Source organism: Symsagittifera roscoffensis, chromosome 4 (genome assembly GCF_963678635.1).
Source record: "Symsagittifera roscoffensis chromosome 4, txSymRosc1.1, whole genome shotgun sequence".
NCBI classification, from domain to species: domain Eukaryota; kingdom Metazoa; phylum Xenacoelomorpha; order Acoela; family Convolutidae; genus Symsagittifera; species Symsagittifera roscoffensis.
Genome location: NC_087065.1, coordinates 20280709 through 20305308, shown reverse-complemented (window position 1 = coordinate 20305308; position 24600 = coordinate 20280709). Strand labels below are relative to the sequence as shown.

Here is a 24600-nt window from a genome sequence, read left to right as displayed (position 1 = left end):
CAAAATAGATGTTAAAACTGGCCAAACTGATTGCCGTAAGTTTGCGAGCTGCAAAAAATATCTCAAACATTTTGTTAATTTGATTCCTGGAAAGGAGTCGAATGGAGGCGAAACAAACTATGAAGATGATTCAAAGTATGAAGCGAAGATTGACTGTGGGTCTGGTGATTGTGTTAACTTATCGGGCAATCGGTCGGAATTTACTCTAAAAGCATTACAATCTGAAGATGAAACAAGTACGAACGAGATCAAGTCTCTGGAATTCGGCAGTCAGGTTTCAATCCAAAAATACGAAAAGTCGAAGAGTTCAAATGCTTCAAACTGCAGTGATGAATTAATTGAGTCTCAGAGCGAACATTTGAAAACTGTGAACTCTTTGACTCTGCTATCTATCTACGAATCCGACGACGATTCCAATTCAGAAATACATTCAAGTTCTGAAAAAGATTCAAACAATAACCACAAATCTCAAACCACGACGGTGGGCTCCAGCTCAGACAGCAGTAGCGAAAAGAGTTTATTGCCATTAATCGAACGCTCCAAAGAGTCTATCAGTAGTTTAAATCCAGTTCGTAGAAGGGGACAAAAAGATGAATTGCGTGTTCTGAGAAACAACGTCAGCATTTGCAACACAAACTCATTGAATACAGAGGAATTAAAATCGAATGACGTTACAAATAGCTCTGACAGCAGATTAACTAAATTGAAAAGTACCGAAACATCGTTGAAAAGAGGGAGAAGAAAGATGGTTAAATCACACGCAAAAGAAAATTTCGATGATTTAATTGACCAGAAAGTTGCGTGTGAAAGAAAACTAAAGCGAAGACGCAGATTAAACGGATCGCTAACAAACTCTGATTCAGAACTCAAAAAACGGAAATTGTGACAGTTTTTCATTGTTTTAGTTGTTCTTGGATAATGCCGCATATGGATTCCAATTTAAAAAAAAAACTGAAAAAACTGCCCATTTTTGCTGAAATTTATGTAGTTACAAAGGTCCTTTTAAGGGCCAGTATATTGTATTTGATGTTTTGATTATGAATTTGAATCAATTTTCTCTGTTTTCTGACGTCAACAAGTCTTTTGAGTAGGAGACTAATCGGAAAATTCGAAGGAATTTCAACTGTTTTCAGTGGTTCAACTGCCCCCCCCCCCCCCCCACATGGATTCGTTCGGCACCCTCACAAACCAAAGGGTCCCCTCATTGGTATTATTTCATATCATCCATTTTTGGCCGCCCAACCCAAAAATTTTTCTTTGGCGCCAATATATGCTAACTTTGAAAAAATCGGGCCACGAAAAAACGAGTTTTTGGTCAAAAGTTTTCAAAAATGCCCAAAAAAAATTTTTTATCGAAAACTCATTTTGAGGGCAGAAAACTCCGCAGTAAAAAAAATTATGGATTTTGCGACAGTGCGTCTGTGCTTAAGTATTAGGCTGCGGATTCGACCTCAACAAGAGTCAAAGGAAAGAACGCTCTGTTCTGGATTTCACAACAAATCCTTCCTTTCTGCTTAATGCTTTTAGTTTCCTTCGACAAAATTGCTTTGGCGCTCTTTTGCCTATTTGAATTTGTGTTTTTGACACAATGATTTCAAGTTACGCATTATATGTTTTGTAACCAAATTTAAATACCGGCTTGCTTGAACCCCATATATATTAGCAAGCGTTAACAAACCGAATTATGAACTTTTTTTCGGGCTAACATCTATTTCAACAGAATCACTTGAAATTACCTTTGGTTTATATGAAATCAAAAGTCAGATGCTAATTCGAGCAGGTGACAACGAGCTAACGCACTTGCTTAAAAAGACAAAAGTCAATAGATCGAATCCGGTCTTTTTGTCGGCTTAGTTGCCGCAGCGTCAAATCTATCTAAAATTTGGATTTTTTTAACTCGAATTAAAAATATTTCAGTGTATACCGGTTTTGGGCAACCTGTTTTTTTTTGCTATTTTTTGAATTTTTTTGCTGCTTGAAAATTGTTTGGAAATTCAAGGAGTGCTCAAGGTATTTGATGCAGTGGTTACACCCATGCTTGAGACGACAAAACTCTTAAAAGTTCGATTTCAGTCGGGACATGTTTTTTTGTGGAAACCGAAAACTGTCAAAAATTGTCGTGTCTGCTAATTTTTGTCGGCTTAGGTCCCGAAGAAAGTTTCGGTTTTTTGCATTTTGAAAGTTTTTTGTAAAATTTCTAATGGCGAAGATATGTTTGTTCCTGGAATTTTTGGTCTTTTATTGCAATTATTATAAAAAAATTTTCGATTTTTTTTAGTATTTGATTTGTCATTTCAATTGCTGGTAAAGATAGTCATTCATTTTTGCATCGCAAAGGTGCGAAGCTCCGTTTTGCCTTTGCTTATAACAATAATTTGCTTAAATAATTTTTTGCTTACATGGTTGTTTCACCAACAGTTGAATTTGCTGCTCCAGTAGTTGCAACCGAAAGAGTTATTAGAACTTAGCTGCTGTTGCATCTTGCAAAAGATTTGGTGGAAAAATTTTGCGTCATTTGTTGAGTGCTTAAATTTAAAACTTAAACACCTATGTTTTGGCTGCTTTTGTAATCTCTTTTAAAAACTAAGTGTGGTTTGATTACTTAATTGTGAAGAAAAACCAGTTTTCCCGTTGAATAGCTTCTAGAAAGTATTTCTTGATTTGGGTTGTAGGTATTTGATAAGTCAAGTTTCAAAATGTTAAATTTTTAGAAATTCAAATTTTTTTAAAGTTTTTTTTTCCAGTTTCCCTATCTCGTTGCAAAGTTTCCTTAAAAGATATAAATCTGAAACTCAATCGGAAAAACAATTTCTTTTCTGCCAGACTCAATTCAGATCAAAGAATTTTTTCTAAAAAAAAAACGAAATAAGAAAATCATCAAAAGACTTATACTTTTCAAAAAAATCAGAAACGGCAATGAACCAGTGCATAGTTGACAAAACCATTAATCCAGTTCCAATTATTTTAGGGTTTTAATGGGTTTCAAAAGAAGAAGGCACCTTTAATTTTTCTGAAAACATTGAAGGTTTGAGTCTAAACACTCAATCCAGATAGATAATGGAATTATTTGTAGGAAAAAATTAAATATGTTAAATTGTACTTTGTGCTCACGTCTGATGTGCCTAACCTTGCATACGTGGCTCTACATCTATGCCTGTATCAAAAGTTTTTCTATGAAAAAATTTCATTTAATTTTTTTTCAAGTCATATAGAGTAGGTAGCAATGTTTCCCTTTTGTGTTATCTTTGTTTAGAATATAAGGATATACTAGCGTGCCTTGAGTGGTATAAAACATGATTTTATTCTTCTTAAAAATTTTGGTCAAATAATTATGCCTTAACTGATCTGCTACCCATTTTACTAAATGGCAAATAAAGCAAGCAAGTAGGATTATGACAGGATTAAAATAAAATTTCAGCCTATAAAAGTTAATTTTCCTCCAGTTTTTCAATTTTGATATAGCGCGATTTTCGGGAAAAAAATTGAAAAGTTTTCGATAAATTTGTTAAAATAATTTCCTGATTTGTTTAAAAAAACTTCTCTTATTTTATGAGAAAAAGTTGTTGACAAATTAGTTTTTTGTTGTGTTTCGATTTTTTCTGCTACTTGCACAGCGAACGACTTTAGTTGTTTTTCTTTGAAAACGTATTTTTTTTCGAAAAACGTTTAATAATTGTAAGATGAAATTAAAGAGCTCTCAATTCTGAAACGCAATTTAAATTGCAGCTGATATGTCGTATATTCAAATTTTAATCAAGAGCCTGAAATCGGTTTCGATTGCTTCGAACTGTACAATATTCTTTGCTGTGGTCTCTTGGTAAAAGCACATCTTGTTTTGGCTTTTCTGGCTTTTTAATTTTGTGATGAAGGTTTTATTGTGGCCTCAAAAAATGTGCAAAAACTTTATATTGGGACCATATGTAGACTTTCTCATGGCTGTCCTGCATTTGATCAGTAAATATGGTGGTCTAACTAGCAGCTTTTAAAAATACATATATGCTGGGTTATTTTGCTATCTGAATCTATCTACGGTTTTGCAAGCAGAAAATTTGACAAAAAAAATCATTTTAATTGTCACTTAGCTTCTTTCAATTCATTTTTTGACTGTGCTCGAGCTATGTTCAGACTGCTTGACCTATGTTCGACCGTGCTCGAGCATTTTTCATCTGTGCTCGACCTATGATATGTTTCACCTGTGTTCGACCTATTTTTTGACTTTCTAGACCAAAATTGGGTGTTTCGAATTTGTTCTCGACGTAAAATTGATTCTCGACCGCGGGTTTCCATGCACAAAACTGAACCTGCTCGACTTGCACAAAGTCGAGCACCTCGGCCCGGGTATCACTGCATGTCGTATCATTCTATTTATCATCGTATGCAGCTAGCATGTCGTTTCACCGTTCGATTTTATGACGTGACATTTTATCTCCTACTTGAACAAATTACGTTCAACTATTACAATCAGTCATCTTCAGGTCAACAAACAAAGCACATAAACAAAAAGTATATGAACCTGGCCATTTTTGGTCATGGTTAGTCAGTCATAGTATAGAAGTCATTTTCGAGTCACATACTGTAAATGTTGACTTCTGTGTTGACTTGAGGCGTGATTATTCGATTCCCTCTGCTTGTTAACTATAAAATAAAGCAGACAAAAGATCTGTTGGTGGTTGGTGTACCAAATGGTGTTGCATAATGGAGGGAATTCCAACTACACAATATTGCATGAGCTATTTTAAAGTTGTCCTTAAATGTATATGGAATTTGAACAAGATTTACGCTGAAGTTCAACTTTTGCCTAAATATTTAGTTATCAATGTTATACTGAACGTTTGAGTTAAATATACGTTTGTTATCCCTGGTTATTTGATTGAACTTCAATCTGTGAAGTTGATTGCGAAACACACTTTGACCTGGTGTGTAGTAAAAGAACTATCATTTCTTATCATGAACAGCCAAGCTATCCAGCTGTATGCACTTTTTTGTGCTATTTTCTTTGTCACTGAGATTTTGTGCGAGGCCAAAGTATTGACTTTTTTGGACTTAACTGAACAAAATTTGCTGGAAGTTGTCAGCAAATGCATCCCGTGTCTGCTGCTGTTCATCTGGTTTCGGAAAAATGGGAAACGTTTAGAAAAACTGGGAGATGACGAAACTGTTCAGAGAAATAAATGCATCACAATGGGTTTCCTATTCTCAGGTATGCTGCAAGTCCCAATTACAAAGGGTTTCGTGGTTGACCAATCGAGTTTTTGAAGGAAATAACGAAATCACGATTTAAGTTTAAAAACAAATGCTTTTAGAATGATTTTTCACGGTACTAAATTTCATTGAATTGTAACAAAATGTGACTAACTTAGACCCCCGTTTTCCTCCATCGTACTTAAGAACGATAAATATAGAATCGACAAATACGCACTAATTTGTTTTATTGCTGGGGGTAGGGGTGCGTGGGGCTGATTGACTCTTCTTCTTGTTTTTGACTCTTCTTCTTTGACTCTTCATCTAACGTTCCGTTCCACCTTCGACATCGATTTCATTTTACATGTACATGAAATTTGGCACACACGATTTGCTTCATTTTACGCTCATTTAGTCTTGATAAATGACATACTGTAAAAAACGAGAAATTTAGCTGATAAAACAGAACAATGGTCCACCAGCCGAAGTCGAAATGTTACTCCTCGAAATCTAAACCTGTTGTAAAACAAGTTGTAGCAACCGCAAAATAGCTGTTTTTGCCGATTATTTCCCATTATAACCCCCAGTCTAGTAGCAAAAAAAAGCCCCATATTTTGTACATATTTAATTGACTTCAAAACAATCGATGTGCTTTCATTCAAAAGTTCGTTTAAACACAAAAGAGCATCCATGTTTTGTTATTAATCAACTAAGCGCTGCATAGAATTACCAGTTATATATAAATAATCAATATGCTAATAATATGTTAGTGTATGTTGCTGTGCACAGTGGTGGGGGCGGTTTTTCGAAAAAATTTTAAAAAATTTGCGGACTTTTTTTTTAGGTCGACCAATTTGGGCTCTTTTTCCTTTTCCCCCACCTGCAAATTTTTATATTTTAAATTACTGTTCACCTTGTTGAATTGTCATGAAAATTGACATGCAGACTAATTAGGAAAAAGGGCCCCAATTTGATTTTCCGAGCTCTCCAAAATTACTAAAAGGATTCTATTTTGTGAAAAAATTTTCTGCGCCGAAGGCAAATTTTTCAAAAAACAGGCCAAAAAACATCGTTTTTGGGCACTTTTTGGTGGAAAATTTTGACAGGAAAATGCGTTTTTTTTGGCGCGCGCTCTCCCTCAAAGTTAGTTATCTTGGCGCCAAAAACGCTTTTTGAAAAACTTTGAGGTTGGTCTGCCAAAAATGGATGTCGTAAAATTATATCAAAAGAGGGACCCTTTGGTAAAATTTGGCACCCGGAATTGAGAAGAGGCGGTCGCTTTTTATTTTTCCGAATTTGGCTCTTTTTCTTTTTCCCAGGAAAAAGAGCCCGACTTTCGATACGAAAGTGACGGAATATTTGTGATCGGGGTAGGTTTTTTTTTCTTCAGACAAATTTCGACTTTTTAACTAGCCATTTTTGACGGAATTTTTTACGTCACTCACAAGGTATTGTTGTCTTGAGCTCAAATTTGAAAAGATATCTCACCTGTGATCATTTTTTGTAAAGTTGTGGGGGTTTAAAGATTGCCATTTTGGCCAATTTGGGACAATTAATGCGCGATATTTCGCGCTATTAACGCGTAAGCGGAGAGTTAATCCGTCTTAGAAATCGTTTCAAATTGGTTAAAAGAAGCTTATTTGCCATAATTGGTTTGTTACAAGGAGCGAAATCTATCCTTTTGTACTTTATATGGTGTGTGGGGGATGATTTTGGCTCTTTTCCAGTTACCCCCCTTTCAAATTCAACTTTGAAAAGCTTATTTAACGTTGTCATAATGAAATGAAATTTGGCGTGGTGAACAAATCGACAACTGTGAACAGATTTGTTCTTCATACTTTACAGCGTAACATCACGCATTTAGCCGTAATAACACGTAAAACAAACATAAAACTCGGTATTTTGAAAGGTGGGGGGAAACTGGAAAAGAGCCATGATTTTCAATAAAATTTTCAAATTTTCCTTTTTTTATTACATTTAATTTTTTAATGTTATTACTGCTCCATAAACCCTAAAAGGCAGTCGGAACATTCAGGACTTTATCACAATCGGACAAAGTGAAACAGTAACTTCAAATATAAAAATTTGCAGGTGGGGGGAAAAGGAAAAAGAGCCCAAATTTCCCTTTTTCTCTTACCCTCCAACCCAGATTTCATAAGGGTGATATTACGATGCGCAGTATGAAGAACAAATCTCTTCACAGTAGATAACTTTATTTTTTTCTGAAATAGGTTTCATGAAAACGGTTTGAAAATGACTTTCCATGTTAATAATTGCAATAAAACTTGAACATATGGCAAGTTCTTACAACTTTGCATGTAAATTGCGGCATGCGCATTTTGAACAACTTTTGATTGTAATTTTAACCAAAGGGCGGTAAATCTATAAAGAGCTGAAATTCCATTTAAGTAAAATGACCATTGATGTTCTAAACTGAAATAAAAACAAGTGAACGAAGTTTCACAAACTTTTTACGCGTAAATTACTGAACGATCAAATTTAAGTCAATTTTACCATTTAACAATTCTACGATGTGGGGGACTGAAAAAGAGCCGCTTGTTCACCATGCCAAGTTTCATCGCATTATAAAAATATTTAAATAGTTTTTTTTGTTCCGACTTTCGATACGAAAGTGACGGAATATTTGTTCTCGGGGTGGGTTTTTTTTTCTTCAGACAAATTTCGACTTCTTAACTAGCCATTTTTGACAGAATTTTGTTTATATCATTCGAAAACTATTGTTGTCCTGAGCTCAAATTTGAAAAGATATTTCACCTGTGATCATTTTTCGTAAGGTTATGGGGGTTTAATTGTTGCCATTTTGGCCAATTTGGGACAATTAACTCGCGATATATTTCGCGCTATTAACGCGTAAGCGGAGAGTTAATCCGTCTTAAAATCGTTCCAAATTGGTTGAAAGAAGCGTATTTGCCATAATTGATTTGTTACAAGAAGCGAAATCTATCCATTTGTACTTTATATGGCTTGTGGGGGGATGAGCTTCATAAAAAATTTCAAATTTTTGAAAAAAAAAATTTTTTCATTTGTTTTTTCTTACATTTAATTTTAAATGTTATTACGGCTCCATAAGCCTTAAAGAGCAGTCAAAATATTCAATGCTTCAAATGCTTTGCCCTGATACGAGCAGTCTTGTTTTAATAAAGGCTCTTTTTCCTCCCACCTCTACACTTGGAAACTTCTGATATCGGCTCTTTTTTCTTCCCCCCCCCCACCTGCAATTTTTATAATAAAAATTATGTTCGCATTGTCCGATTGTCGTGAAAATTGACATGCGAATAAATTAGGCCATGGCAAACATATTTGGTCTTCATAATTAACCTTGTAAAATCACTCGTTAGACCATAAAATTGATGCTCATTTGAGGTGGGAGGGGGAATGAAAAAAGAGCCCAGATATCAAATGATTGTTCTAGTTGTCCGAGTATTATGAAAAGTGACCCTAATTAGGCATAAAATTGGTGCTTGTGCAAGGTAGGAGGAAAAGAAAAAGCCAAAGTTTGTTTTCAAATGTTGAGGAATGGAGTTAAAGTGGAAAAGAACCCCAGTTTCTACTAAACGAGCCAAGCAATCCGCTAGTATGATCTGCGGCGCTTGATTTTTGCTTGCCAAAGCTACGTGTATTTAATATTTGTAATCAAGCTACTAATACTGCCTATGTTTTATATAAATTTAGGAGGAAGTTCTTGCTTTGCTCCAAAAGTAAATCACATAATTATAGAAGTTGATTTAAATTTTATTGAAAACTTGGCTCGGGGAGCGGTGGTGAAGTGGTTAAGTCCCCCTTTCAATCAAAAGATCGGATGTTCAAGGCCCACCATGATCGGTGCTCGTTGCTTGAGGGTGAGGCAACAATACCCAGCCCAGAAAAATAACCAAAAAAATTGCATGCAATTCTTAGGCAGGGGCACAACAGCGGTTCATTGTGATGAGCTGCACAGCTTGCATGATGGTCCTTTTCTTCGCGGATGAATGGCCTTAAAAAGATTATTTCTACCTTTCCCTCGACAATTGAATTTCAAATTTTAAAATTTATTTCAGGCTGTCACATTGTAATGGAAAAAACGGAAAGGTGAATGGAAAAACATAAAAAATCTAATCATTTTTTTTGTTTCGCACTTCATAAAGAGATACTTGAGCAAAATTTTGTGTAGATTTACAGTTTGTCGAGTAAAAACTTTTATTCCGACCATTGAAAATGGGGATAAACATTGTATTCACGTGTGTTTTAATTTTTTCTTTTTTGGTTAGATTAGGACTGAAACAAATTTTCGAAAAAAGAATTATTAGATTATTGCTCAAAAAAATTTACAAAATTTAGATTCTTTGGAACAATTTTTTCCATTCTGTTTTTCTTAGTTTATCATTCTTTGAAACATTTCTTTAAAAGTTTAGAAAGAAAACCTAAGCTACTAACTTCTTAGAAATTCTTGCTTTGATCCAAAGTTTAATCAGATAATTAAAACTTGATTGACATTTTTTTGAACGACTGGCTTTTTTCCTATCCCCGACATTCGAATTTCAGCTTTTAAAAATTTATTTAAGGCTATCATAAAGTAATGGAAAAGAACAGAATGGAAGGTACGCAGAAACGAGCGGGAAAATGATCAATTTTTTTTGTTTTGCTGTTTTGCACTTCACAAAGGGAGACTTGAGCAGAAATTTGTATAGACTCTCAAATTGTCAATTAAAATTTTTTGTTTTGACCCTTGAAATTGTGTTATTTTTTTTTCTAAATCTGAATTTGTTTTTGTCTTTTTTCTTGTTTTCTACGCAAAATCAAGTTTTCCATGCAAAATCATGTAAATCATGTAATAATTAATTATCGGACTGGGTCAACTGGTATATCTTTTTTTTCAGCCCTTTCAGTCGTGCTTCCAACGACAATAACCTTTTCAAAAACTGGTTCCGCTGTCAAAAAAAATGGTTTCAGTAACGTTCGTTAGATAAAGATTAGGCTAAAAACTTTACTAACGAAAAATTTTGGAAGATTTTTTTGTGTTTCCTTGACAATAAAATTTTTGTTAAAAATTGTCTGCAAAAAATTAGATAAATTTTCAAAAAGTTGTTTTTGAATTTTTTCTATTTTTGTTGTTTGTTACTCATATGGTTTTCGTAGACAATTGTTGTCGAATATGCCCACATTACTAATTTTTAGGCGTATTTGTAGCTCTCTAATGACACCACGTATAAGAAACAGCAATAATTTGAAGAAAAATGTTTTTTTTTTAAGTAATTAATCAATGACGGAATATTCTGTGCTACTTGCACAGCGACCGACTGTTAATTTTTGGGACTGCAGTTCTCTATAAATTTTGCTGCTTGCCAAAAATGTTTGATAATCGATACTTTATCATCATATATAGGTTTTGAAACATGAAGTGCCAATTTTTAATATAAATGTAATTAAGTTAAACTTTTTCTACATCTTTTTATTTGTAAAGAACTCACAAAGGTCGATTGCTATTTTGATTGCTTCGCTGCCATATTTTAGAGTTTTTGCCGTTTGAAGTTTTCATTAGAGCTGTTTTTTAAGTTTTCATTTACTCCTGCAATTTGTAATTCTACTAGACTTGACTTCGTACATTTAAAAAAAAAAATTTTTTATCTTCTGCTTAAGATTTAAATTACTAAGCTTAATTTGGGTTATTCGAGGGAAAAATAATTCCTTCGCATTGCACAAAAAGTTTAAAAAATCTCAGATTAGAATAAAAGTTTTTATGACTGTTTTTTACTCAAAAAATGTTTTTTGACGTGTTTTTGCAAATAGAATATGATTCCAGACAAAAAGATTTTTTTAGTTGTGGTAACTTTGAATAATTTTCCCTTTTTCTTTGGACTTGGTGGCTTTTCTTTTTTTCTTATCTGCTAGCTAGCAATGCTATTTTTGTGGCATCGCAATTGATTCAAAGCTCCGCTTCGCCTCTGTCTTAATACATATGAACTTTTGGTAGTTAGTTACTTGCTCACACTGCCGTGTTTTGTTATAGTTTAGATCATCAAAAGTCATTTTAAATATTTTTTCTTAAACTAAATTTTAAATCTTCCGATTATCTAAAATGCATTAAAACTCTGGCCTCATTAAAACATTATTTAACAAAATTTTTGAAGATTTGTTCATTTTTGTAGTTGAATGGGTTTAAAGATGGCCTATTTTGGATAATTAGGCTACTTCAACCATGCTATATTTGCCTTAACGCGTAGCACGGGCGGGTTATTAATCAGGCTTAGAAATCAATGACGATAAATGATAGAAAGCTAACTGGTTTCGTTGCTGGTGAAAAACAATATCTTTTCATAATTGAACTAGTGAGTGAAGGAAAATTACAACCAAAAAATGAGCTTTCAAAAAGTAAAATTCAAAGTTTTTGAAATTAAATCAAAAACGGTTTCCGATAAATTAAATAATACGGAAGTCGGAACATTCAAAGATTACCCTCATAGATGCAAAGCCTTGCTTGATCTACTATTGCTTGAAGATGCCAATGTTCATTTAATTATAAGTACGCATTTGTACACTCTACTCTTGTTCACGCGTTTACGGGAGAGAGCCGAATAGTAATTGGCCATTTAATTGCCAAAAAATTAAAAATTTGTTCAATCTTGGCTCGACTAAATGCGGTTTATGAGCTCCACATGAAACACGCCAAATGCTCTGTGCCGCAGTCAAAATTTTACAAAATTGAGAAATTGATCCAATGCAGTTTTGGAAAATTTTGACAAAACAGTGGCTTCCGTACGCCTAAATCAGCTTTTGATTTGCATGATGGATTGTCCCATTGCAGCCAAAATGCTAGAAGAGCAGAAAATTGCTAGGTAAGTAGTCCGAAATATAACGAAAAAGTTCATCATTGCAAACAGTAGTTTCAGAAAAACAATCGAGTGTTCGAAAAATAGTTTATAACTTTTTCCTCAAACTTTAGACAATAGGTTTTATCGAAAACGTTTACTGAGCTCAATGTATCCTTATACTTCAATTCAAACTGATTAAGAGTCGACGAACATAGATGATTTTTTAAATTTTTTTTTCAGTTAAAATCTTAAACTATATTTAGGCTCAAATTTAATCTTTCGCGGTTCAACTTTTGATTTCTTTTTAAATTCAGTTCCTTGTTTTTGTTAATATTGTTATTAGAAAGGTAAACTCCACTATCAAACAGCAAAAATGTGATGGTCATTGTTTTCGAAATGCGAATTTAATTTTCAGATATCAAGCGAAACAATTTTAACTTTTTTTATTGATCCAGTTTCTGTAAAAGGGGTTAAATTTATCAAAAAAGGCTAATCAAAAGTCATTCTAACAATTCAAAGAGCTTCAGGGGCATATAGTTTTTCTATAAAATTTGAAATTTGAAGGTTTTTCGAAAAAACAAATCAGTTATTTTTTGTTTACTCATGTTCATTGACTTTTTTCCAACTACCTGTTGGCTACGTTTGCACAGGAAATCGCTTATTTTGATAATTGAATTTTCTTTGCAATAAACCACATGTAGCACAAATTTTCCATAATTTTTTGAAGTCGGAACAAAATTTTTTTCCCGAGCTATGATAATAGAAAGATCTTTGTATTCGGGTGTTTTTTGTTTTTTTTTGCAAAATCAGGTACCACAAAAAATCATCATAATAGTTATCATAATATATCATAATAAAACCCTTTCAGTCGTGATTCGAATCTAAATAAAAAGTTTTTTAACAAAGGCCCAATGTCAAGAAAAATCAGTTCGAGTAACGTTCGTTATACAAAAAGTAGGCTAAAAACTTAATTTCACTAAAAAGAAGCTTCTTGGAAGCTTCCTTTAGCGCTTTTGTGGCAAAAAAAATTATTAAAAACATTTTAGAATTTTAATGGAAAAAATATAAAAGTTTTAACATTTTTATTTAATTCATTGTTTGTCGTTCTTTTTTTGTCAGCAAATGTTGTCCATCTTGTCTTTTTTTCAATTTTTTAATGCGTTGACAAAAATACGCGTTTTTATAGTTCTCTCTTCACACCACACACTAAAACGACACTAAACTGAAGAAAAAACCTTTTATGTAATTTTTTGAACATTGTCGAAACAATCCTTGCTATCCTTGTTTGGCGTTGGAAAAAGTTTTTGCTGCGAGCGGATTGAATTTTTCTCCACCAGAGAAAAAGTTTGAGTTCTTTTCAGTTTGCGTATCTCTCTATTTGATTAAAAAAGTAGTTTTTTGTTAGTCAAACAACTAAGAACTTCAATTCGGTTGCTCTCGACAAATGGAAAAAATCATAGTTTACTGTTTTTGCATTGATGCCGAATTTTTCGTAGATAGTTGCTTTAGCTTTGAAGACATAAATTGGCTGCGAAGATAAAATTTTTGATGCAATCTATTTTTCCATGTGAAGACCCCAAAACTTAAAATCAGTTTTTTTTCACATCCGCTATGTTCGATGAAGTTAAACAAAAACTCAGAACAATTAAGCTGCAAACTTGATTCAAAATCTGTTCCATATCAGAGAGCAGGAAGGGATAAAAACTTGAAAAAATACATCTACAATAAAACCTGCAACTTTTAAATCTCTTTCCTTTTTTGTTTTTGTTTTATGTTCGAAGAATCGCTGGGTCCAAGGGTTTAAAAATTGACTCAAATAAAAAAAAATCGTACAACCATGCAAACATGCACGGTCATTCATTATAACCCCCAAGCTTGGGCTCTTTTTCTGAGGGTTACCAAACATAATCCGGGATAGTTTTCGTTTCAGCAATTGGAGACGCTGCTATGGTGTACTGCGACGAAGGAGGACTCCCCCTCGGCATGTTGACCTTCGGCATTGCCCACTTGTTCTACATCAAAGCATTTGGATTTGCACATACCAATAGGCGAACTGGGATGCTTCTTTACTCCACTTCAATATTCATGGCCTTGTCAATGTTCGCTTTTGAGTTCTTCTATGTCGGCAAAATTCAAGGCGTCAAACTTATAATTTCAATTGTGGGCGTCAATTTATACAGCGCTCTCCTGTATACTACACTCTGGAGGTCGCTTGACATTCAAGACTCTTCAAGAAACTCTAAGCAGTTGATGTGTCCTTTTAACGTCAGAGCATCCGGACTGCTGGCATTTGTGGTTTCAGACAATATAATAGCACTAAATCTGTTCGCATACACAATTCCCCTGGCTTGGGTGCCTATCATGGTTTTATACTACGCTGCTCAAGGTGCTATTGCTTGGGCGGAAGGTCAGACTTTGATGGTCGATTTGGACACCAAGTCACATTAGACAGCCAATTAACAATTCTTTTAGTATGCATTATGTAGTTGTGTATAAGTGGAACAATTGAACACTTAGATAAATTTCACTGGTAATTTAATCTCAATAATGAACTTTTGATTCATAAATTTTTGGTTGTGAATACGTATTTTTGTCCGAATCTTTGTTTTTTAATTCCAACAACACTAGAAAATGTCAACTGAAATTATCTACCTCGAAACCTCGCAGCAAACGGCAATGATCCGATGCAGATTTCGCACAAAGTTTCAAAGCTAAAAAAAGGAAAAAAAAACAATCAAACATTTTAAAGCTAAAGGAAAGAATTCAAACAAACGAAAGGGGCAATTCAAACAAAAATTACCGGTTTTAGAGAAAAGCTAGTTTCGACAAACTGAAACAGACGAAAATCACGTCAAATATAATATCACTCGAGGCACAACCCTGCTTGAAGAAAAAATTAATGTCTTTTTTCGGAGATCTTTATTTTCTGTTAAAAATTGAGGAAAAAGCCATTTGCGTTTCCATTTGCTTTAGAACAAAAAAATAATTCAAGAAATTTTGATGACATGTTACAATAGCTGATAATTTTGATTATAGTGCATGTATTAAGTATGAAAATTAATACATGCATAATATAGTCATTTCGCTTTCACTCAAATGTACATGCTACTAAAATAGTTTTTGTTAATAAATCACTCTGTCAGAGGAGATGTTTTTCAAAATTCAAGTTTTTCACTTCTTTCGCCAAAAAATTTGGCTTTCAAATAAATTATAATTAGGCTTCGAAGTACAACAAGCAACCATTCAGCTATTGTAATATATCACCGAACATTGATTATTTAGAGATAACCAATTATCAGAACGAAAAACGTTACTTCTAGATGAATAATTTCGGCCAAATTGCAGCAATGAAATTGCAACAGGGATATCCTGTTCACTGTGCAAGTAGCACAGAAAATTCAGACAACAACAATGAACTGAAAGTGTGTTTTGGGTTGTCCGTGGTGTATAAAAACGAATGTCCCACGTTTCGCCCCACACATATTTCACCCCACACATATTTCGCCCCTCTTAAATCTAGTGGCACATTTCGCCCCTCACACATTTCGCCCCTTATAATTTCACACATTTCGTCCTCGCACGTTTTGCCCCTAACTTATTACACAGTTAATTAACGCCGCTTTCTTAATGTACATTTTATGAGCGAAATGTGCCAGTAATTTATGAGGGGCGAAGTGCGCCACTAGATTTGAGAGGGGCGAAACGTGTGAGGGGCGAAATGTGTGAATACCTATAGAAACACAAAAAAATTGAAAAGAATGGAAATCGAAAAAATATTGAAAAATTGTTTCAGTTTTTCTAGCAGAAAACTCTTTTGATGTTAGAAAGATTGGCATAAGGCGCTAATTTGTTTAAAAAACACTTAAGTTTAGTAAAACGCGGCCTACAAAAATGAATCTTCTTATTATAAACCTGTTAGCGTGCTTTATTTGCGCAATTTGAACAAACCGGAGACAAATTCCTCCTGACTTTCAGTGGTCGGAACAAAAAATTCGAATGAATCATGAAACCAAAAAATAACTAAGCCAATAGATTTGTGCTTGATCAACTGTTATAAATTCCTTTTTTTCGCGTACACCTTGTTGAAATGAAGGTTTCCAAAACCAAGCAAAAAGATCACATAAAGCGGGCAAAACTCACAGAGAGCCGCACCACCATTACGAAGCTAAATTGTGCACTTTATAGGCGCTCAATTTAGTGTCAGTAGGTCACTGGAATCCAGAGAAAAACCTGTAAAAAACTAGGTGCATTCCACTTTCGAAATTTTCGTGGATTTAGCGAACTAAAACTTGTAACGTATATTTTGTGGACACATTAGCTTTTTCGCGGATTCTGCAACAAACAATCATAGCGAGTTGTTCCGAACTCCGTAGTTGCAAGAAAATTCCGCATATTTCTGATAGCAATTTGCTGACTCAATTTGCGGAATGCACTTACTTTTTACAAAGTACACAGTTTGGCCTCGTAATAACATAAGATATACAAGACACAAAGGTTTGCAAGCCAGTTGTCCGTTATGAGACAAAAGCGTTCAAGTCAAAATAATTTCTTCAAAAAAATTTAGATATACGATTATTTCATTATGTTTGCTTCATTAAACTTGAATGCTGTTCATCTAAGGACACACACGTCAAGAAAGACATTAACCACCGTTAAATTAGCATTGAAACAAGATGTTAGCAAGTGATAAACAATTAACACCTACAAAAGTTTGGAAGACGCTGGTCACGTAAATTTTTGAGCGAGATCTTTTTTTAGGTGTCTGGAAAAAGAGCCTAATTGCTTCTGCTTTCCAGATTGTTTTATTTAAAAAAATCCACAGGGGTCGTTCCAGGGTTTCTGACAGTCTCTAAATTTGTTTAAAATTGTTCACAAAAACAAAAAAAAAACATTTTGAGTGTTGTTCCTGTACCACTGCAAATCAAAATTTTGTGGATAACGAGGATGTAACAACGAGCAATCTCATTATTAAAAAACATTTAATTTCATCTTTTTTACACAACCTAAGAAAATTTGACCCTGGGCAATTTGTACTATGAGAAAAACGTACCAAATATTTTTGACACATAATTATTGCTATAATATTATGATCGTTCAAAATCTTTTGAAGACCAACTAAAACAAACTAACTAATATATGTTGGGTTCCAACTTTCGGCTACAAATGCGCATATCACCGGTGCGTTTTCAATTCCTTAATTTTTCTATGACATTGCTAATTAAGCGCGCATATGTCTCCTATATACACACATATATCAGTTTTTGGGTTTTGCTATTCTTTTTACATACCAAAATCATAGTTCTAAAATCATTCATCACGTAGTAAGTTCCTTTATGAGACATCGAATGCTAAAAGAACAAGATTGTCGGTTCGGATTCAAACTATTTTTCATCAAAAAATCCAAATAAATTAATAATTTTAGACGGTTAAGCCAAGCTGTACATCAAAAGCAAAAGCGGCGTTTTTAACAAAGTAATTATTCCAGTTCGAGAAATAAAAACTTTCAATTTAACATTTCATCAGGTTAGTTTTTTCTATTGATGTCTGTTCTGAGTCAACGAATCAACTATTTTAAAAGCTATTTAAGTTTTTCACACTTCCAAAATAAGAATAACGGCGTTTCTGTCAAAATAGTAGTTTCAGACTGAAAAACAAAACTTATGTGAAAATTATTTAATCAAACATCTTTGACAACTAACAAAAAAATCATATTTCTTGAATTATTTATCACATAATAAGCTCACTTATAAGAGGTCGAAAGCTAAAAAACAAAGGTAGTTTGATCGGAGTCAAATTAATTGTCATTGAAAATTTCGAATAACTTTGGATTTTATTTTTTGTTTTGAGAAGTAAATTCACTTGTGAGATGTCGAAAGCTAAAAGGAGAAAGTAGTCCGTCCGGAGTCAAATTATTTTCCATCAAAAACTCCGAATAACTTTGGACTTTATATTGAAATACTCTGAGTACCAGAGTGTTAAACTAACCTGTACATCAATAGCAGCGTTTCTGTTATTGTGATTGGTTCAGTTTGAGCAGCAAAAACTTCCATTTTAGCACTTTAGTTTATTCTTATAATTTCGGTTCTGAGTCAACGAATCAACTATTTTAAAAGCTACTCAAGTTTTCACCCTTCCAAAATAAGAATAACGGCGTTTCTGTCAAAATAGTAGTTTCAGACTGAAAAACAAAATTTATGTGAAAATTATTTAATCAAACATCTTTGACAACTAACAAAAAAATCATATTTCTTGAATTATTTATCACATAAAAAGCTCACTTATGAGAGGTCGAAAGCTAAAAAAACAAAGGTAGTTTGATCGGAGTCAAATTAATTGTCATTGAAAATTTCGAATAACTTTGGATTATATTTTTTGTTTTGAGAAGTAAATTCACTTGTGAGATGTCGAAAGCTAAAAGGAGAAAGTAGTCCGTCCGGAGTCAAATTATTGTCCATCAAAAACTCCGAATAATTTTGGATTTTATATTAAAATACTCTGAGTACCAGAGTGTTAAACTAACCTGTACATCAATAGCAGCGTTTCTGTTAATGTGATTGGTTCAGTTTGAGCAGCAAAAACTTCAATTTTAGCACTTAAGTTTATTCTAATAATTTCGGTTCTGAGTCAACGAATCAACTATTTTAAAAGCTACTTAAGTTTTCACCCTTCCAAAATAAGAATAACGGCGTTTCTGTCAAAATAGTAGTTTCAGACTGAAAAACAACTTATGTGAAAATTATTTAATCAAACATCTTTGACAACTAACAAAAAAATCATATTTCTTGAATTATTTATCACATAATAAGCTCACTTATGAGAGCTCGAAAGCTAAAAAAACAAAGGTAGTTTGATCGGAGTCAAATTAATTGTCATTGAAAATTTCGAATAACTTTGGATTTTATTTGTTGTTTTGAGAAGTAAATTCACTTGTGAGATGTCGAAAGCTAAAAGGAGAAAGTAGTCCGTCCGGAGTCAAATTATTTTCCATCAAAAACTCCGAATAACTTTGGATTTTATATTAAAATACTCTGAGTACCAGAGTGTTAAACTAACCTGTACATCAATAGCAGCGTTTCTGTTAATGTGATTGGTTCAGTTTGAGCAGCAAAAACTTCTATTTTAGCACTTTAGTTTATTCTAATAATTTCGGTTCTGAGTCAACGAATCAACTATTTTAAAAGCTACTTAAGTTTTCACCCTTCCAAAATAAGAATAACGGCGTTTCTGTCAAAATAGTAGTTTCAGACTAAAAAACAAAACTTATGTGAAAATTATTTAATCAAACATCTTTGACAACTAACAAAAAATCATATTTCTTGAATTATTTATCACATAATAAGCTCACTTATGAGAGGTCGAAAGCTAAAAAAAAGCAAAGGTAGTTTGATCGGAGTCAAATTAATTGTCATTGAAAATTTCGAATAACTTTGGATTTTATTTTTTGTTTTGAGAAGTAAATTTACTTGTGAGATGTCGAAAGCTAAAAGGAGAAAGTAGTCCGTCCGGAGTCAAATTATTTTCCATCAAAAACTCCGAATAATTTTGGATTTTATGTTAAAATACTCTGAGTACCAGAGTGTTAAACTAACCTGTACATCAATAGCAGCGTTTCTGTTAATGTGATTGGTTCAGTTTGAGCAGCAAAAACTTCCATTTTAGCACTTTAGTTTATTCTAATAATTTCGGTTCTGAGTCAACGAATCAACTATTTTAAAAGGTACTTAAGTTTTTACCCTTCCAAAATAAGAATAACGGCGTTTCTGTCAAAATAGTAGTTTCAGACTGAAAAACAAAACTTATGTGAAAATTATTTAATCAAACATCTTTGACAACTAACAAAAAAATCATATTTCTTGAATTATTTATCGCATAATAAGTTCACTTATGAGAGGTCGAAAGCTAAAAAAGACAAAGGTAGTTTGATCGGAGACAAATTAACTGTCATTGAAAATTTCGAATAACTTTGGATTTTATTTTTTGTTTTGAGAAGTAAATTCACTTGTGAGATGTCGAAAGCTAAAAGGAGAAAGTAGTCCGTCCGGAGTCAAATTATTTTCCATCAAAAACTCCGAATAACTTTGGATTTTATATTAAAATACTCTGAGTACCAGAGTGTTAAACTAACCTGTACATCAATAGCAGCGTTTCTGTTAATGTGATTGGTTCAGTTTGAGCAGCAAAAACTTCCATTTTAGCACTTTATCACTTTAGTTTATTCTAATAATTTCGGTTCTGAGTCAACGAATCAACTATTTTAAAAGCTACTTAAGTTTTCACCCTTCCAAAATAAGAATAACGGCGTTTCTGTCAAAATAGTAGTTTCAGACTGAAAAACAAAACTTATGTGAAAATTATTTAATCAAACATCTTTGACAACTAACAAAAAAATCATATTTCTTGAATTATTTATCACATAATAAGTTCACTTACGGGAAGTCGAAAGCTAAAAAAAGAAGGTAGTCCAGTCGAATTATTTTTCATTGAAAATTTCGAAGTTTATTTTCAGTAGTAAGTTCACTTGTGAGATGTCGAAAGTTAAAAAAAAAAGAACGTAGTCTGTTCGGAGTTGAATTATTTTTCAATGAAAACTTCCACTAACTTTGGATTTAATATTTTGAGTAGTAGATTCACTTGTGAGATATCGAAAGCTAAAAGCAGGAGGTAGTCCATTCGGAGTCAAGATTTTTTTTAACCAAAAACTCCGAATGATTTTGGATTTCATTTTGTTTTAATTTGAGTCCCAGAGTATTAAGCCAACCTGTACATCAATAGCGGCGTTTCTGTTAAAGAAATTGGTTCAGTTCGAGAAACAAATACTTTTAATTTAGCATATAATCACGTTAGTTTAATCTTATGATTTTTTCTGAGTCGTCGAAAGTTAAAAAAAAAAGTAGTCCGTTCGATTCAATTTTTTCCATTTAAAACTCCGAATAAGTTTGATTTTTATTTCAATTTATTTTGGTAGGTAGTAGATTCAGGTATGACACGTCGGAAGCTAAAAAAAGAAGGTAACTTTTCGAAGTGAAATTAATTTTTGATCGAAAACTCCGAAAAACCCTGGCTTTTATTTTAATTTATTTTGTGAAGTAATCTCGCGTATGAGACGTCAAAAGCTAAAAAAAGACGGAAGTCCGTTCGGAGTGAAATTATTTTATGATCGAAAACTCCGAATAACTTAGGGCTTTATTTTAATATATTTTGAGTCCCAGAGTATTAAACCAAAGTGTACATCTATAGCGGCAGTTCTGCTACTTAAAGTATCATTTTAGTTTGAGAAACAAAAACTTCCAATTTGTTGATTTACTTCCAATCACGATAATTTATTATATTGATTTCTGTTCTGAGTCAACGAATCGAATATTTTGGATGCTAGCTATTTTTGATGAAGATATTTTGAATCATTTTCACCTCATTCTATCCCGTTTTTACTTTATATTACTTGAAAAATCTATTTTGTGCTAGAAAAAAAACTAACTAAAACCAGTTGGTCAAAAAAATTTTCCTTTCATAGTACATGAAAAATCAATTTAGTAGTTAGGAAAAAAATAAACTAAGACCAGTAGGGCAAAATTTTACGTGAAGTTTTGCAAACAAAGTTGACTAATTTGCTTATAGCTTGGTTAAAATGATTTACAAAAATTAAGTGCATTTTTTGGAAATTTGCCCGAACCGCTGAAAATCCAAGTTCATTGATTTGATGTTCGGTCTTAATCTCTTGAAGACAAACTAATATATGTTAGTTTTGATGAAAAACATCACGCGAGTCCTTTTTGGCCATAAATGTGCATATTACAGGCAAACTTTCAAACCCTTAGCTTTTCTGTTATACTGCTAAATGAACATGCATGCCGTTGTGCGTGGCAAAAACTTCAATTTTCGGAATTCAAATTAGAAATATGTCCTTGCAGCTAATCGACTTCAAGGAAAATTTGTATTGACAGTTTTTCGATTAAATTAAACCAATTTGAGAAAACTGAATCAAAAGGTTATTTTTCAATGCAGCTGGCAAATCTTAATATTACAGCCACGCCACGTTCAGAACTAGAAGTCGGTCACGCTTTTGTGGCCTTTAAACTTCTGCTGCTCAAAAGTGGCGTTTGCTTTCTTTTAACAAAGAAAACGAACTGGGTTTAAAAATAAGGTCAAGCCTCAAAAAAATTAAATTGAAAACTTTTCCCAGAAAAAGATACCAAGACCTATATAAGACAACTCACTACGTTCATTAAAAAGATATCAACATAATTTAAGGAAACTGGATCAATAGTTTTTTTACTGGGCTGAAAAAGCTTAAGAAGAAACTCTTTATTTGAAGACAAGGGTCAATCGCATTTTTTCGCGCCATTTGAGTTTTCGTTTCTGGAGAGTGCAAAACCTCAAATTCAATTTTTTAAAAATCATGCCGAATCACCACAAAAAAATTAAATTGGAGCGTCAGCAACTCTTAGGACGTTCCCTAGAAAACACACCCCAAATACATGTCTTCTTTTCGTTCATTGACACGTAAGAAAATAGCCAACTGACAGTTGCAAAAAAAAGAGTAATGAACGCAAGTAAACAAAAACAGACTTTCAAGAAAAAACTTAAGCTTTCGAATTTCTAAAAAAAATAGATGACCCTTAAGCTCTTTGAAATTCTAGGATAAATTATTATTGACACTTTTCTAATAACATTGATCCAACTTGAGAAAACTGGATCAATCGGTAAAATTTTTAGTCCACTGGAAACCTAAAAATTAAAATCCACTGTTGAAACTAAAAATCGTTCACATTTTTTTCGCGCCATTTCCACGTTCGTATTTTTTTCGTATTATTTACGCAAGTGTCACCAGATGATTTCCAATTGAACTCAAAAAGTGCATATATACCTGATTGCAATGATAAATGCGTTAATATGTATGAATGCACATCCCTAGTTATTAGAGCACTTAAAGACTTTTTCCAGAAAAAAAAACAAGGATAGCCGGTTACTGTGCAAGTAGCACCGAATGTTCAGATTTTTTTTTCAAATTTGAAGGTTTTTGAGTTTTTGAAATTTTCGATTCCAAAAAGGCACTAAAATACTCTAAGTATAATAACGTTACTCAACTATAATCAAGTTTTTACGATTTATATTAAGCTATTGTAAGGTTTCACGCAATTAAAATAAGACTACTTGCTCGCTTTATTCGCTCGAAATAAGAAAATCAAAAATTTCCAACCGGTTTTTCTCGACACCGTTAAAAAAAGTGGTTCGAATCACGACTGTAAGGGCTTTAATATGATATATCACTCAAGCCAGCTCGATGATTTTTTGTGGTACCTGGTTTTACCAAGACCTAAATAAGTCTTCACTACGTTTATTACTGTAAAAAATCCTTCAAAAGTTAGTGTGCTCGTAAATTATGCAGTAGGCTTTAGTGTAGTGCGGAGTAAAATTAAGGCAGTGTCCCTTCAATGGCACCGGAGATATTGCGAAGCTTTGGAATGCATGACATGGCGAAGTTATAGACTGCATGACATGGCGGAGTTATAGAACGCATGACATGGCGGAGTTATAGAATGCATGACATGGCGGAGTTATAGAATGCATGACATGGCGGAATTATAGAAAGCATGACATGGCGGAGTTATAGAATGCATGACATGGCGGAGTTTTAGAATGCATGACATGGCGGAGTTACAGAATGCATGAAATACCGGAGTTAAAGAATACATGACTTGGCGGAGTTATAGAATGCAAGAAAAGGCGGAGTTATTAGAATGCATGACGTGGCGGAGTTATAGAATGCATGACATGGCGGAGTTATAGAATACATAACATGGCGGAGTTATAGAATGCATGACATGGCGGAGTTATAGAATGCATGACATGGCGGAGTTATAGAATGCATGACATGGCGGAGTTATAGAATGCATGACATGGCGGAGTTATAGAATGCATGACATGGCGGAGTTATAGAATGCATGACATGGCGGAGTTATAGAATGCATGACATGGCGGAGTTATAGAATTAATGACATGGCGGAGTTATAGAATGCATGACATGGCGGAGTTATAGAATGCATGACATGGCGGAGTTATAGAATGCATGACATGGCGGAGTTATAGAATGCATGACATGGCGGAGTTATAGAATGCATGACATGGCGGAGTTATAGAATGCATGACATGGCGGAGTTATAGAATTAATGACATGGCGGAGTTATAGAATGCATGACATGGCGGAGTTATAGAATTCATGACATGGCGGAGCTATAGAGATCATGACATGGCGGAGTTATAGAATTCATGACATGGCGAAGTTATAGAATGCATGACATTTCAAAGTATTATTTAGACAGCATCGTTTAGAGATCATTAAGTTGCAACTAAACTGACTACTTCGTTCAGCTCTTTGTTCATATTCACGAGATTATTTGTCTGGGCATTTAATTAGTTTGTGTTGACTTGCAGAGCTTTAGTCAATCAGCTTATAAACTTAAGTTTCATTTTTTTCTTAAAAGCTTTTAAATTATTCTGTCAGCTCACAATAGAAGAGAAACAAATAAAAGTTTAATTTACAAATCTACATCAACACCCCGTGTAACGAAGTACATTAAATATCAATTAGTATAATGGGCATAAGGAATCA

At 33.4% G+C, this 24600-nt stretch overlaps 2 protein-coding genes across 2 annotated transcripts in view; one reads left to right on the top strand and one right to left on the bottom strand.

Moving 5' to 3' along the window:
* The window catches only part of LOC134844477 (deoxynucleotidyltransferase terminal-interacting protein 2-like), a 414318-nt gene that overhangs the window by 327224 nt on the left and 62494 nt on the right, over nt 1-24600 (bottom strand). The window lies entirely within an intron of this gene.
* LOC134844504 (lysoplasmalogenase TMEM86A-like) lies at nt 4515-14535 on the top strand. The gene is made up of 2 exons (XM_063861211.1): nt 4515-5200; nt 13921-14535. Exons 1-2 carry the CDS (start codon nt 4948-4950, stop codon nt 14436-14438), a joined length of 771 nt encoding a protein of 256 aa, XP_063717281.1. The 5' UTR covers nt 4515-4947; the 3' UTR covers nt 14439-14535.